At 36.8% G+C, this 16,325-nt stretch overlaps 1 protein-coding gene across 1 annotated transcript in view; it reads left to right on the top strand.

The window, feature by feature from the left end:
- gabbr1a (gamma-aminobutyric acid (GABA) B receptor, 1a) overlaps positions 1-14,684 on the top strand; it is a 113,909-nt gene extending 99,225 nt beyond the window's left edge. Inside the window, exons 21-24 of the mRNA XM_028471833.1 lie at positions 2,476-2,603; positions 9,050-9,178; positions 11,864-12,007; positions 12,702-14,684. Coding sequence (XP_028327634.1) covers positions 2,476-2,603; positions 9,050-9,178; positions 11,864-12,007; positions 12,702-12,986 — 686 coding nt within the window. The 3' untranslated portion in view covers positions 12,987-14,684. The remainder of the gene's footprint in view (positions 1-2,475; positions 2,604-9,049; positions 9,179-11,863; positions 12,008-12,701) is intronic.
- Positions 14,685-16,325: the final 1,641 nt, after the last annotated feature.

Raw genomic sequence — 16,325 nt, 5'->3', positions numbered from 1 at the left:
TTACTTTAAAACGCTGTGACATAATAAATCCAAACCAAATAAAACAATGTGAGTAAATCACTCTTTAATTAATTAAAGGAAATAATATAAATGGAGATTTTTCAAAGTAAGAAAATCACATTAAATGTTAGGTTTCAAAACATTTTTGAGTTGAATTTGGTCATTAAAAAAAACATTAAACAGCTGAAGTTTAAAAATTCTAAGTAATAGTAACACTTTTATACACTATAAACAGTAATGATGCTGGTGGAGAATTGTTTGTTTTTATTTTTAATAAACTGTCTTTAATTAATAAGTAGGCAAACAAGTGTCAATAATAAAGTTGTGAGGTTTGGCGTCAGCACCCCCAGCATGCACGAATAACGCCCCTTCACAATAAAAGCATGCAACAAAACAGCTCTTTCTTGGGCCGACAAAAACCGGTCTGTGACCTAATTTTGGGTCTTGAACCTCCCTGGAGAGAGGGATGAGTCTGCACTGAGAGGGCTCTACACTTCTTTACAGTTCTTTTTATAAACAGTGAGATATTTTTACTGATTTCAGGATAGAATATTAATCTTTAAGTCTGTAAAGTGAGCTTCTGTCCTCACTGCAAATAAAATGCAGTGATGTTTTCTATGTTTACAGTTACACTTTCCATTGAGTTTGAATTCCAGGATTTAAAACTATCCTGTTTGAAATAAACATATGATTGTACTATGATTTTACTTCATAAACAATTTGTCTGAATGCCAGTCTCAAGGTATGAAATTAAAATATTAATTTGGGTGATTTAAACCTTTAAAATCTAAGGTAGAATATAATTAATACTTTGTGTAATATTCTGGTCCTAAAAGTGACGCCTCAGGCTTTGGGGACAAACTTATTGCATCCAAATGAAAATGGAATAATCCTTAAATAAAGCTTTTTAATTATACATTTATTGTTAGTGAACTCATCCTTTATAAACTCTATAAGTTGATCATTTAAGCTGTAAGTACATGATAAGGGCTGTAAACTTACAACTGTAGAAGAAGTGATCAGCCCTCTCAGTGCAGCACATTCATACTAGTCACACTAGTCAAACTAGTCACACTATTCATACTAGTCATACTATTCATACTACTCATACTATTCATACTAGTCATACTATTCATACTAGTCACACTATTCATACTACTCATACTATTCATACTAGTCATACTATTCATACTACTCATACTATTCATACTAGTCACACTATTCATACTACTCATACTATTCATACTACTCATACTATTCATACTAGTCATACTATTCATACTATTCATACTAGTCACACTATTCATACTACTCATACTATTCATACTAGTCACACTATTCATACTGGTCACACTATTCATACTAGTCACACTATTCATACTAGTCATACTATTCGTACTAGTCATACTATTCATACTACTCATACTATTCATACTAGTCACACTATTCATACTACTCATACTATTCATACTAGTCACATTATTCACACTATTCATACTATTCACACTATTCATACTATTCATACTAGTCACACTATTCATACTATTCATACTACTCATACTATTCATACGAGTCATACTATTCATACTAGTCACACTATTCATACTAGTCACACTATTCATACTATTCATATGAGTCATACTATTCATACTAGTCACACTATTCATACTATTCATACTACTCATACTATTCATACGAGTCATACTATTCATACTAGTCACACTATTCATACTACTCATACTAGTCATACTATTCATACTAGTCATACTACTCATACTAGTCATACTAGTCATACTAGTCATACTATTCATACGAGTCATACTATTCATACTAGTCACACTATTCATACTAGTCATACTATTCATACTACTCATACTATTCATACTAGTCACACTATTCATACTAGTCACACTATTCATACTAGTCATACTATTCATACGAGTCATACTATTCATACTAGTCATACTATTCATACTAGTCACACTATTCATACTAGTCATACTATTCATACTACTCATACTATTCATACGAGTCATACTATTCATACTAGTCATACTAGTCACACTATTCATACTATTCATATGAGTCATACTATTGATACTAGTCACACTATTCATACGAGTCACACTATTCATACTAGTCATACTATTCATACTACTCATACTATTCATACTAGTCACACTATTCATACTAGTCACACTATTCATACTAGTCATACTATTGTCCCAGGGAGGCATATTTAACATGCAGCTTCTCTGTAAAGATGAGAATTACAACGATGGTGGAAATGTTCTCATTCCCATGTTTTTTGACAGTCTGTGCAGCGACTGTTTCTCATTCCCACCATGTTTTAACATGTAAAAAAACTCCAAACCAGTTCCCACATGTTCTGGCTAGCTTAGCACGTAGCGTTAGAAGAGCTACCACAACTTGTGTTTCCAGTCCTGGTGTAATGTCTTTATCCTCGTCCCTCAGGTGTGGTGTACGGCTACAAAGGTCTTCTGCTGCTGCTGGGAATCTTTCTGGCCTATGAAACCAAGTCCGTGTCCACGGAGAAGATCAACGACCACCGAGCCGTAGGGATGGCCATCTACAACGTAGCTGTGAGTCCGTCTGCCTGTAGCGTTTTTTATGGCCTAATGACTGCAGTAGATGTGTAGAAGTTCATCAAAGCTGATCCTTTTGCTCATAAAAACAACGGAGGAAAAAGACGAGTCGACCTCATCTTTGTTTTTATTGGTTCAGACAAACACGTTACACCAGGTGATTGTCCTGTTTGGTTCGTTAGGTACGTGAGAAAACCAGATTTCTATGTTGGAGTTTAGTATTGGTTACCTTTGTCTTTGTGAAAGCGTTTCCATGGCAATACATGATGTCTGAAGCTTCAAAGCTCACTAGGAGCCTTTATAGTTCTATTCATGTCTTCAGATTATTTTTGATATCATTAACATTCAGCACTGGGAGGGGTCGGCAGATGCCTTCAAGAAACTGAGAACATTTGTTTAAACAATTTGAGCCCATTTTTGGTATTTTTACCCTTTTTCTACAACTCCACCAAACTCACCATATTTTAACCTATTTTCATCACTTTTTCGTTCCATATTTTTTGCTCCTTTTAATGTATTTTTGCTACATTTCTCCTATTTCTGACACTTCTACATCACATTTCAATGACTTTTCTGCACATTTTTCCACTTTCAGACATGTTCAGCACTTATAAACCATTTCTACCACTTTTATTTTTTGCCAATTTAACCACATTCACGATAATTTGCAAATTTAAACTAATAGTTTAAATATTGATTTCCATCTTTAAGATGACTATAATAATAATAAACGTTCCTGGATAACAGTGGATATTATTCAGATGAATAAATAAATGTGGTTATCACAGATTCATAGAACAATGGACCAAGTACAGTGGGGATCCCCGCTCTCTCGTACCTTTAGTTTGGGGGCTGAAAAAGTTGAGATCCACTGATTTAGATGAATATAATCAGGTCATCATCCATCTATTACTCATTAATATTCATTAGGGTTAGTTCTGAGGTCTTCTGGTGGCTGTAGGTTGTTTCATTTTGAGGCGAGCAGGTCCTAGCTGTCCCTGAACCAGCCTGAGTTCAAACTATGGAGCAGAAAAGATCCCACATGAGCGTCTGTCTGTGGATTTAACAGAGGAAGCTGATGTCAGGAATGTGTGCAGCATCTGTTTCCTCTTGTGAGCTGAGCAGGTTATTTGTAAAGGTGATAAATGTCCTTCAGCGTGTGGGACAGTGGACAGAGGAGATGTTACAGTGAGGATCATACCTAATGCACCAGTACACTCATTAAAGCTTTTCAGGTTAATGTAATCTACATGCTTCTTTTCGCAGCATTTTAACACAAATATCATCTACCCATTGTTGCATAATGTCTGAAAAACAAATGAAAAAAATCTGTCATTTTAGTAGGGCTGGGACTTTATCATGTTAATTGCAATGAATTAATTACAGAAATATATATTAAAAAATGCAAACAGCATGTAACCTTTCTACTCATTACATGAGTTCCTGGTATTCCTGGTCATGGCTGTGCTTTGTGGGTGTTCATTTTATTCTAAATAAAAACACTGGATGGAAAACTAAAACCTCAGCTAGCACCTCAATGCTAAACATGTAGCAGCTAGCATGGACAATGTTAGCTGCTACATGCTCCGAGATGGCAGTGTGTCTGAGTGTGTGACACAATGAAAATATAAGATATTACTCCAAAAACACACAAAATACATAAAATGATTCCAGGAACACAAACAAATTACATGAAAATAGACAAAATATTACAAGAAATTATGCCAAAATTACTAAATACAACTAAAATGACTCCAAAAACACAGAAAATGAAGGAAAACTACATGAATAGTGTTAGAGTTTTTTTTATTGTTTCCCTCATAAACACCTCAGACCTTATTTTACCTTTATTTTTGTGTGTATATGTACACACACAAACCTTTTTTTTTTAGTTTACTAAACAAAACTGAAAAGCATGAATATATCTTCCTGCTTTGTTAACATCTTTATTGTTATTATACTGCACATTATGTTAGCACTCAGTGATGGAAATAATGAAAACTATTTCGTTGTTTAAGATCATTTACAAAAATCCATTTAGATTGGAAAAACTTTGCTTTTCATGTCAAATATTATTAGGCCATTCATTTAGAATAATCTAGATTAATTCACATTCATTCGCTTAATTTTTCTTAATCGAGTCCCACCACTAGTTTTGTAATATAATGTAATCCAAAAATGTTTGAATTTTAATATTATTAAAATTAAAATCATATTTAAATGCAATGCAAAAAACAATTCTTAAATCTGTCTACGTGTTTTTTTCAATGCAGTGATTGAGCTGAACGTTTAGAAACACACTGTGTTGAAGCTTCTGTGGGTTTAAATCAATGTTCTGTGACACACTGACGTCTGTTTGGATCTTAAACTGGTTTATATAAAAATATTCAAGCTAAAAGTCATTGTTTCCTGTGATGTGCACTGATCTTTAAGTCTCTTTCATACATCTGTGAAACTCAGCCTGATCCTGGGCATCTTAAAGAGACACAAAGCGTTATTGTTGCTATGCTTCCTGTAGGATACACAGCTCGTATTAGTATTATTATCCTCTGTGAGGCAGCGATAGGTTCGCTTTAAACCAAGCTGTGCGTCATAAGCATTTTTAGCTGCTCTTCACAGCCAGTGGATTATGTTTAAAGAAGAAACCTCACAAATGTCAGATATTACACTCACATGAAAAAAAACACGTTTTCTTTTTGAATTCTCACTCTGAACTCTTTCTTCTTATCACATTGTTATTCTTCTATTTTCCAAAAGTGGTCGTTAGACAAAAACTGTGTTTTTCTCTTCAATAATTACACTGAATTTACAAATTCATTTGGCTTTTAACCAAAGTGAGGATTCAAGGATTTTTATTATCATTATGTGAGTGAACAACATGTACACAACAAAATAATCATCAAGTTCCTTGTTAAGTCCTTAAAGTGATCCTCTATTGTTTTATATTGGAGTGAAACATTTAGTCTGATTTTTAGATCATTTAACAGCTTTTTCAGTCAAAATAACAACTTCTGCTACGTTTGGTTGCTCTAAATAATCAGGAAAAGTGAAAGATGTTGATGTAAACTTCTAAATCTACTAAATGATGTAAAAATCAGGCTGAATGTTTCAATCCAATAGAAAACTATGGGATGTTTACAGACAGTGGGGCCGTGTGACATCATCAATCACATGATTTCAAGATGGAGGAACACAGGCTCTAGAACTGTAACGTAGTCCTGTTTTTAAAAGTTAATCAAATTAATATGGTTCATAATAATGTGTTTTATTAGACATAGATCTACTAATAAGAACATTTAGAAGGTTTTAGGCCATATTTATAAAAACAGTGGAGGATAAAGAGTAAATGGAGTAAAAGAATAAGAGTATACTGTAAATGAATAAAAATAGAAAAACACCAGTAATATAAATATAATTTATACAAAATTACATAATAATACAATATTATACAGAACAATAGAAGATTTCCTAGAACAATAATGTATTATAAGTTGTGGGATGGACTTATTGTATCAGAGGTTTTAAAGTCAGGCTAATATAATCCCACACTGGTTTGGTGCTGATAGATCTGAAGTCACTTCACTTTTCTTTTCTCCATCCTGTCTTTTCTCTGCGTGTCACACAGAATCAAATCCTGACTCCGCCTCCTTCTCCTCTGTGGATTTTTAATTAATAAACAAAACCTCTGTGGTTTGTTTATCAGAGGATTATCATTCATCCATCGTTTATGCTGCTTAAGCACGACCTAAAACGCAGCCTGAGCTTTTGTTTGATTTTGGATTAATACACTGCTGTCCATAAGTTTAATGTGTGTAATGACGGACTGCCTCCCGTGGGCGGTGTCCCAGCGTTGTGACTTCTTAATGCTGCTCTCGCTCTGCGGACTTCTCCATGTCATTATAAACAGCTGTTTGATGCTATTGTGGATGGATGTACTTTTCCCCACACCCTTAGCTCTGCTTAAATAGACGCCGTGGGAATAAAGACACTCATTTATAAAAGAAAAACCACCTTAAAGCCAATGTTTGTAGCACACATACAGGAAAAGTCAAACACCAGCTTTTATTAATGATGCTCCATCTTAAAACCACAGAGGAAGTGTGTGTATAAGATTTGTAAATATTTATACAGATTTAAATATCTTAAAATTCCTAGGTTTTTTTCATTTTTATTTTTATTTTTTTGCACTTGATTCCTAAGCAGATTTTGATAAATATTTCTTTGCTTGTTTTTACTGTAGTAGATACGATTGATTTAATTTAGTCAATGCTCTTAATTCAATTTATTTTATATTCACCTTATAATTTTATTTTGAAGTATAGCCATTTTTTGCACTCAGGCCTGAACTCAGTGGTTCCCAGTCTTTTTTGGGTCGTGACCTCATTTTGATATCACAAATTAAGACATTTTTTTTTTACTGTGTTACAAATACAGAGCAGCCACGTTTTTATATTGATTTATGTTTTAGAAAGGTAAAGTGTAGAATACAGGTTAAAATGTGCAGAAAAATCATTTGAATTTGATGGAGAAGTGTCAGAAATGTAAAGTAGCAAAAATGCATTCTGAATAGAATAGAATAGAATAGAATAGCCTTTTATTATCATTACATAACATGTAATGAGATAGAGCTCCCCATAAAAATACAAACATAAGAATAATAATAAGAATACAATATAAATAGATTTAAAAAAAGTTCACACACTCATATCAGTATTAACATAATACTGTGCCAGCATATTGCATAGAAACTATTGCACATTACCCAGTATATTGCACCAGTTAGATAATATTGCATAACAGTGTATGGTATTGTAGATTTAGTGCATATGAGAGTTCAGAATGGTTATGCCTTTCGGAAAGAAACTGTTCTTGAGTCTGTTTGTTCTAGCTTTGATACATCTGTAGCGCCTACCAGAGGGCAACAGGTTGAACATGTGGAAACCAGGGTGTGAACTGTCCTTGATGATGCTATGTGCTCTGTTGAGGCAGCGTGAGGTGTAGATGTCCGTCAGGGAGGGGAGAGGGCAGCCAACAATCCTTTGAGCCGTTTTTATTACCCTCTGAAGCCTCCTCCTATCTGCCTCAGTGCAGCTCCCGTACCATACAGTTATACAGTATGTGAGCAGGCTCTCGACGGTCGAGCGGTAAAAGGTCAGCAGCAGTTTTGAGTCCAGGTTGTGCTTCCTGAGGACTCTCAGGAAATGTAGTCTCTGTTGGGCCTTCTTGGTAACCGCAGAGATGTTGTTTGACCAGGAGAGGTCCGCAGAGATGAGGACACCGAGGAATCTGAAGGTGTGGACCCTTTCCACACACTCACCGTTGATGTAGAGGGGTGCAGGGTCTGCTCTGTGCCTCCGGAAGTCCACGACAATCTCCTTGGTTTTTGTGATGTTAAGCTGCAGGTTGTTAGCAGAGCACCACGCTGTCAGCTTCAGGACCTCCTCTCTGTAGGCTGACTCCATTGTTATCCAGGAACTTTAATATTATTTGCACCATATTATATAGTCAACTTAAAGATGTAAATCCTTGTTTGTTACCAGAAATACAATGGGTTAAAAGTGACAATGGTGAAATGGGATTTTAAAAATGACAGAAACTGGTTAAAAGCTGCAAACTGTGGGTAATGGAATTTCAAAATGTTGGGAAAATTAGGTTAAACGGGCAAAATAATGGACATTACAAATGGTGAATGTGGTTATATTTTCAAAAATAATCATGAAATCTGGTGAAAAGAGGTTAAAAGTGACAATAATGTGTCAACATATGTGGCATTATGTGTAAAAGTGGTAGAAATGGTTTATAAGTATTCCCGGCCTGGGACCCTTTCCTGCGTGTCATTCCCTACTCTCTCTCACCCCCTTCCTGTCAAGCAACTGTCATATAAAGGCCACTAGAGCCAAAAAAATCCTTTAAAAAAAAAAAAGAAATGGTTTATAAGTGATGAACATGTCTGGAAAGTGGAAAAAATGTGCAGAAAAGACATTGAAATGTGATGTAGAAGTGTCAGAAATGGGAGAAATGTAGCAAAAATAAATTAAAAGGAGCAAAAATATGGAAAGAAAAAGTGATGAAAATAGGTTAAAATATGGTGAGTTTGGTGGAGTTGTAGAAAAATGGTAAAAATTTGTAAAAATAGCTGAAATTGGTCAAAAAACATTCTTAGTTTCTTGAAGGCATCTTGAGACACCTGCTGTAGTGTATTGATGAGGTCAGGCACTGATGTTGGATGAGATGGCCTCATTCCTTTTCTTTGTGCACCGTTGGCTTGGTTACGTTGTTGTTTTTATTGTTGTTATTAAGAAGTAAAACAATTCAATCACATTTTCTAACCTTGTGAACAAAATAGAAATCAGATTTAGGACTGGACTATTCACACCCTGACGGTTGTGTGTTGTGTTTATTGAGTGTGTTGTGTTTATTGTGTGTTGTGTGTTCCTCTGCAGGTGTTGTGTCTCATCACGGCTCCAGTCACCATGATCCTCTCCTCTCAGCAGGACGCCTCCTTCGCCTTTGCCTCCCTCGCCATCGTCTTCTCTGCTTATATCACTCTGGTGGTGCTCTTCGTCCCAAAGGTCCAACACACACACACACACACACACAACATTTGATTGCATGTGTTGTTTGTTCACCTTTTGCGTTCCATCAGGTCCTGTTTACACGCCAACGTTTTCTAAACGATGAGGTGTAACGATTTGTTCTAACAACGATTACAGTCCAATCACGATTCGTTGTTGGTGATTTGATTCATGGATGATATTGGTTCATTTAGAACGATTTGATCTGAAATGATTCAGTGGCTTTTTATCCATAATACTAATGTGTACACAGTGTGAGGGAAATACTGGACAGTACAGGTGAGCTTTACTAGATTCCTGATGTTTATTATAATTTATTATAAATATGTTCACATTTTATTTGAATAAAGTCCAACCAACACTTCAGTTTAAATTAACAGGATGTTAACGTTTCTGCTCTCATTTTCAATAACTAACTTTTTGGTCATTTTCAATAACTAACTTTAATTAAAAAAATACATATTAGGTTTACGTGACTCTTCTGATTGTTTTCATACTTTAAAATAATACAATATTCATATCAACAATGATGTGTTCAGGTTAAATGAGCAGTGGTTGAACCTTTTAACATGATGGTTATCATGAGGCTTCTGCAAAGCAATGCTAACAAGCTAACGCTACATGGTGGACACAGGGAACCACAGCTTTAGAATATCTCTGTCTGTGATAAAGACAAAGGGGCGGATTCACTAAAGGTTTCGGGTCTTAAAACGTGTTCAAACATCACTCCACGCACTAATAAGGGGTACAAACCCCAGGGAATTAGGAGTGTGCGTCTTCAATACGCCCACATTCCATTTAGCGTGTTTCTGTCTGATGAATATGTGACGACACAATGCAATTCATCAAATCTGGAACTGTTTGCTGTGATTGTTTTAGCAGCGGAAAATAGTACGACTGACACGCAGGTGCAGACACACACGCAGAGATCAGCTGCAGTAAATGTTGACACAAAGCCAAGCGGCTCCAGTTAACCTTTCTAGTATAGGAAAAGAATTGAGATAAAACAATAATCAATATTAACAGCCACTGAATGAGAAAATGCAGAGTAAAGTGTGTGGAGTCTGGTGGCTCTGGTGCAGAGGGTCGCTGTGCACGGAGCTCCATGGATGTCGCTGTGGACGCACTGAGCTCCTGCGTCTTTCTCTCCATGTTTTGACCGTAAAACTCTGGTGTCGCGTTGATGAGAGGAGCATCAGGTCATAATCAGCTGATCAGCGGAGTAATTTACACAGCGATGGAACAATATTGTCTACATATGAGTGTGGTGACACAGCACTGCTCAGACCTGCTGGATGATGGTCTGTCGATCATCTTCAAATGGTGCTGACCGACTGATTGACAGACTGTGTTTCTGCATTAATTCAGATTAATGACATCAACAGATCAATAGGACGGTTTCCATCCAAATCTGCCTGTTTTATGAGCAAAGTTACATGACCTAAAGGAGCACCCACATTTAATTAGGGGAAAATATCATTAGGTATTAAAGTTGTTGTTTTTTTGTTTGTTTTTTTTAAACATTTTTCTTTGTTTATTTATTTTCCTACATTATTAAATGTTTGTGCAGCAGACAGTGAAGTCCATCTGCCTTCAATTGAACGTCAATTTAATTAAATTCAACTTTATTTATATATCTGAAATAACAACAAAGTCATCTCAAAGTGCTTAACAAAAAAAAAATCTTCAAATGTTATTTAGTGCTTGTGTGCACTCACCTCTCCACGTTGAATGAGCAAAATGTTCATTTAAATATGGCGTTCTCCACCACCTCTATACATGCACCTACTAGTGCTACAATCTTAGTGAATTCCTCACAGCGCCACCTAAGGAATTATGGACGCACATGGTTTACCACCTTTTATTTCACATCTCAGTGAATCTGCCCCAAAGTGTTTCACACACTGGACCCAAAGGTGGTCCCAGCCATTTCTCCTCCATTGTGTTTAGTTGTCTGCTGGGGGCGTGGCCATGACGTCACACACACTAACATCTTTATTATTAAAATAGCTTTAAAACACATCACTTATTTACTTGTATTGGTACAATCCATTGATTACCTTTGAAAACCATTTTAGATCGATATGTGTGATCAGGAAGGACAACGAGCCGAGCACAGATTCATGTAGTTGGATTGTAGGAATATAAATCTATTCATTGATCTAATGATGAATCATTACACTGTACCTTTATTTATTTATTGTTTTGTGCTGATAATTTTACACCTTGAGTCCCAAACGTTTGCCTTCTCGTCTCTTTCACTCTGTGATGTTGTTTCACGTCTGTTTTCCTTTTTTAATCCACATTTGGTTTCTTATATATTCCTGTTTCACATTATTCTGTTTGTATTTGTGTTGCTGATTTTTTCCCTTCATCTTCTGTTTATTCTCCAATGATTTTGTGTCATTATGTGTCGTGCGTGGGTTTATTTGTGACTCTTTGGGCCTTCACACACTCAGCCTGTCTATTATTGTGTGCGTGTGTCAGGGAAATGAGACGATAGACTTTGTATTGACTCCAGCAGTGGTAATATGTATATATATATATATATATACAGTATATATATATACACAATATATCCTCAGAGAGAAGTCAGTGTTATGGCTGCAGATATTAAAGAAACCTTCTGTGCATTATTCATGAGACCTCTGTATTGACTCTGGGCTTGTGTGGTCTCTGCAGATGCGACGCCTCATCACCCGCGGTGAGTGGCAGTCAGAGCAACAGGACACACTAAAGACTGGATCATCTACCAACAATAATGACGAGGAGAAGTCCAGACAACTGGAGAGAGAGAACAGAGAGCTGCAGAAGATCATCCAGGAGGTGTGAAGACACACACACACATACACACACTCACACTATGGGGGGTGAATCCATTCTAAATTAATGCGCACCAGTCTAACGCACGCTCAAACACACACGCACGCACACACACACACAAACACACGCACACACACACACACACACACACACACACACACAAAAACACAAAGTTACAGAAAAACACAAAATGATGATAATAAATATTGATAATGTCACATATTTGCGTCCCTCGCTGTGATAAATGTTATCATCTCTTTTCCAAAGGATTATTTCACTTTAAATGTTATGAGGAAAGCATGAATGAAGACCTTTTCAACATGTTGGTCGGGACCCCAAAGTGGGCCGTGAACCTGTTTTGTGCTTGGAACAAACTTGCTTTTGATGTCATGTCTGATGATGCAAAGTTAGAAATACATTTTTATTTGAAAATAACTTAAAATAACTAGATAATGGACAGCAGAGTTTTTGGGAGGCTGTGTGCTAACATGCTAACTATTTTATCCACAAGTGACTAGCATGTTTTAACGTCTTCTCAAGTAGAATTCAAATACTATCATCTCACACTGGTGTGTGTGTGTGTGTGTGTGTGTGTGTGTGTGTGTGTGTGTGTGTGTGTGTGTGTGTGTGTGTGTGTGTGTGTGTGTGTGTGTGTGTGTGTGTGTGTGTGTGTGTGTGTGTGTGTGTGTGTTTGCAGAAAGAAGAGCGCGTGTCGGCGCTTCGTAACCAGCTCGCTGAGCGTCAGGCTCTGCGTAACCGCCGGCAACCGTCCACGGGCCAGAACCAGAACCACAACGCTCCGCCTCCCTCGGCCCAGCAGGACCCCAAGTCCCTGCTGCCCCCACCCGGTTACCCCAACCCCACCATAGACAATCACTCCCGTCCCCCCTCCTTCTCTAACTCGTCCAACCTGTACCCAGCGGAGAGCAAGATCAACCGGAACCACTGCCACAACAGCCAGATCCCCCTGCTCTACAAGTAGAACCATGGGTCACATGGTTCACACAGAGAACACCAGAACTCACCGTGGTGGGGGGTTCTCCTGGTTGAAGAAGCACAGATGTTGTAACTGACCTTCACCCCCTCCCCCACTGGTTGTTCCTCCTCATTCGTTCCTGGTTCTGTTGTGGAGACGTCGTGTCGAGGATCGTGAAATGAAAACTTGTGCCGGTGTCTTTGTTATTTTACTCCACGCTTCGTCTCACGTTGTGATTACGATGCTTTTAAAACACTCGTCAAGTTTGTTTACTTTATAGATAAAAGTACGGAAGAGGGTTAGGGACAATTATTCTGATGGAGAGAAACATTTTGGGCAAATTAATAATAAAGTTAAAATGTTGAGATTAAAGTTGAAATTTGATTTGCCCAGAGTTTTTTTCTCTACCTAAATTGTCCCTAATCTGTTTCCTTAGTAGAAGTCGTGACATGTAAAGCTTTTTGTCCCATCAGATGTTTTTACGGCTCGGGACACGAGGAAGGAAGATTTGATGGTGTTTCATCGTAATGAGCATGTCAGTCATCATGTGTGAGATTAATTTAATTAATTAATTTTTTATTTTGACCGAACCAATGAGAACCTGATGATGATCATGTGACCAACCTGCAACCTTTTAGAGTTGTAGGCTCATTTTAAACAGAGATAATTATATATTCATTTATGTATTTAATTCAGACGGATGTTGATTTGGGCTAATATGGATTAGCAGCTCATTGTTAGAAGCCACAGCTAATGCTAACATCTGCTTCTAAACACTAGCGATATTGATGACGTCGTTTATGGCTTGAAAACAATGCTAACAGTTAGCTTGTTGCACTAGTAGCAAAGCTGCATTAACGAAAAACAATTTCAACAACAAAACCTTTACAACAATTTAGCCACCTAATGCTAACGCTTATTCAGCAATGCTAGCTCCTGCCTCACTGCAACAAATACTAAAAATGCTAAAGCTAAACATTCACAGCAGTGCTTAATTGGGAACTAATGCTAACGATAATATTCAGTTACCACATGATATCAATACAGCTGTCGCTGTAATCTAGTGCTAATGCTAAATGCTAACTGAAACAGTACCAGAACACACACTGCTTTTCCTCAGTTCAGTTAACCAGTGACACGACTAGTCATAACGCTAACAGACATCAGTGAAACAGTAATGGAGTTTAGCACTGATGCTAAAGCTAACTCCTACCTAAGTGACTTCATCCAATTAAGAAAGCCTAAAAGTCATCAGTAAACTGTCAACAACACAAAGCTTTTATTTTATGAGGATGCTCATTGTTAGAAGCTAATGCTAACATCTGCTTAGCGATGATGCCGTTGTTCCTTGCTGGAAAACAATGCTAACAATTAGCTTCTTGTACTTGCTAATGCTAAATGTTGGCTAATGGAAATTGCAGCTAACTGGGATTTTTTTTCTTGTATTAAGTCTTTATTTTTATGTTTATTTGTTTATTCTCTCACAGTCGGGATGGTTTGCTATGATGCTCATTTTTTTGCATGAATTTTTATATTTTTTAGGTAATTGTAGAAAACTGAGTCTGCATCGGGAGCCGTTTACAAACCAGTGCTCCCAGTCAGAACACAAAGACAGGTTTTTTAAATTTATTTATTACTAATGCTGAATAATTAATGAATAAACAATAAAGCAGGTCAATGATTCATGATTAAAAAAAAAAACATCCCTAAAATGTTGCGTCAGCAGGTGAACCACTAGAGAACAATCATTGGTGATTAATCACATTATCACTCAGGACCATCACTGTTGATCTCAGTTAATGCATTTATTTATTTATTCACTGTGCAATATGTGTGGATCAGGTGGGTGTAAAATACAAAAATCATTTAAAAAATTGTTGTATTTATCTTGTACAAATACAGTCATATACAGTACATGGATTTTAGGGATATTTGTATATTCACTATATCAAAGATCTTAAATGTTGAATTCCTTCAGAATATGTGTATGCAGATTAAATTAATAAAATATGTTTTTTCACTTGTTTTTGATGTTTTTTGACTCTGGTACAGCTGCGTGTGTGAGAATCAGCCACTAGAGGTCAGTGTTCATTAGGATGATTTAAACCACAATTCAACACAAACTCACTGAGAAACAAATGCAAGGATAAAAGAATGATTTCAAAGGATTGTTGATGTCTTCTTGATGAAATGTATTTAGGCAATTGTTCTCAACATTGGGGTTAGGACTCCATTTGGGGTCGCGAGACACTGAGAGGGGGTCACTAGATGCCTTCAAGAAACTAAGATTTTCTTTTTTTAATAGAAAACTAATCACACAAAAACATGATAGTTTTCTTTTTACACTGAAATGTATTGTATGAATTTTACAAGTTGTTCCTGAATCCATCACCGCCCCCAACAAGCCTTTACCATACATGCTAGAAGCCTGGATGGTGTTACCGTAGTAACAATAAGTATCACATTAGTATCTCCTCACACCGCAACTATCTCGTGGACACGCATCATATTTTTTTTCAATTCTTTCTCTTCACCTTTCTGTGTTTTTGCAAAAACTAGAAATGGTTTGTGTTCGTTGTTTTCATCCGCAAAAGTTTCAAAATCATAAAAAATCAAATATGATTTATCAATGCTCGGAGCTAAAGGCTCGATGTAGCACAGGTGATCACCCCTCGGTTTTTTCTCTCCGCAAATGTTGCATTTTGAGCTCGGACACTTATGCACATCCCCCTTTGTACCTATTTTGTAAATTAAATGACATTGTCCGCATTTTACCTCACCGCATTGGCTTTTCACCCTCGGTGGATAGAACATTTTGTGTCTGTTGTAACATGACACTGAACGACACGTCCTGTTACAATCGGGACAAATTAAGGACCTCACTTCTTCAGTCGGACACACTCGATCTTCACACACGCCGCAGTAACCGATGCAGCGATGGTTATGGCTATCGTCACGAGGTTCGTAACAAAAATCACAAATGAATGTCACACCCACAAAGGCTTTGAGATCCTTTATCCCGTAGTGGTGGTTTTGTAGCAAAAACAGAAACAGAGGCTTGGAACGATCTGAGAATTTTGTCTCAAAATGTGTCCTGGGGTCTTTGAAAAATACGATAATTTTCCGACCTAGAATTTTCTCAAATTTTTCAACGTCGTTCAAAGTGACGGCTGTCTGATCGCTCAAACCGACCATGTGTTGCATATTCTTACCGATACTCTCACACTCTTTATCAGTGAGGTCGGGGTGTATGACATGAGCTAAGCTAATGGCAAAGCATAGTTGATCTGATCTATTGTCAACGATGAACAAGAAACGTCTTTTTTTGTTTAGGACTTCACAGTC

Source organism: Gouania willdenowi, chromosome 16 (genome assembly GCF_900634775.1).
Source record: "Gouania willdenowi chromosome 16, fGouWil2.1, whole genome shotgun sequence".
In the NCBI taxonomy this organism is placed as follows: domain Eukaryota; kingdom Metazoa; phylum Chordata; class Actinopteri; order Blenniiformes; family Gobiesocidae; genus Gouania; species Gouania willdenowi.
Note: the sequence above shows the minus strand (reverse complement) of the source record. Positions and strands in the feature narration are given on the sequence as shown.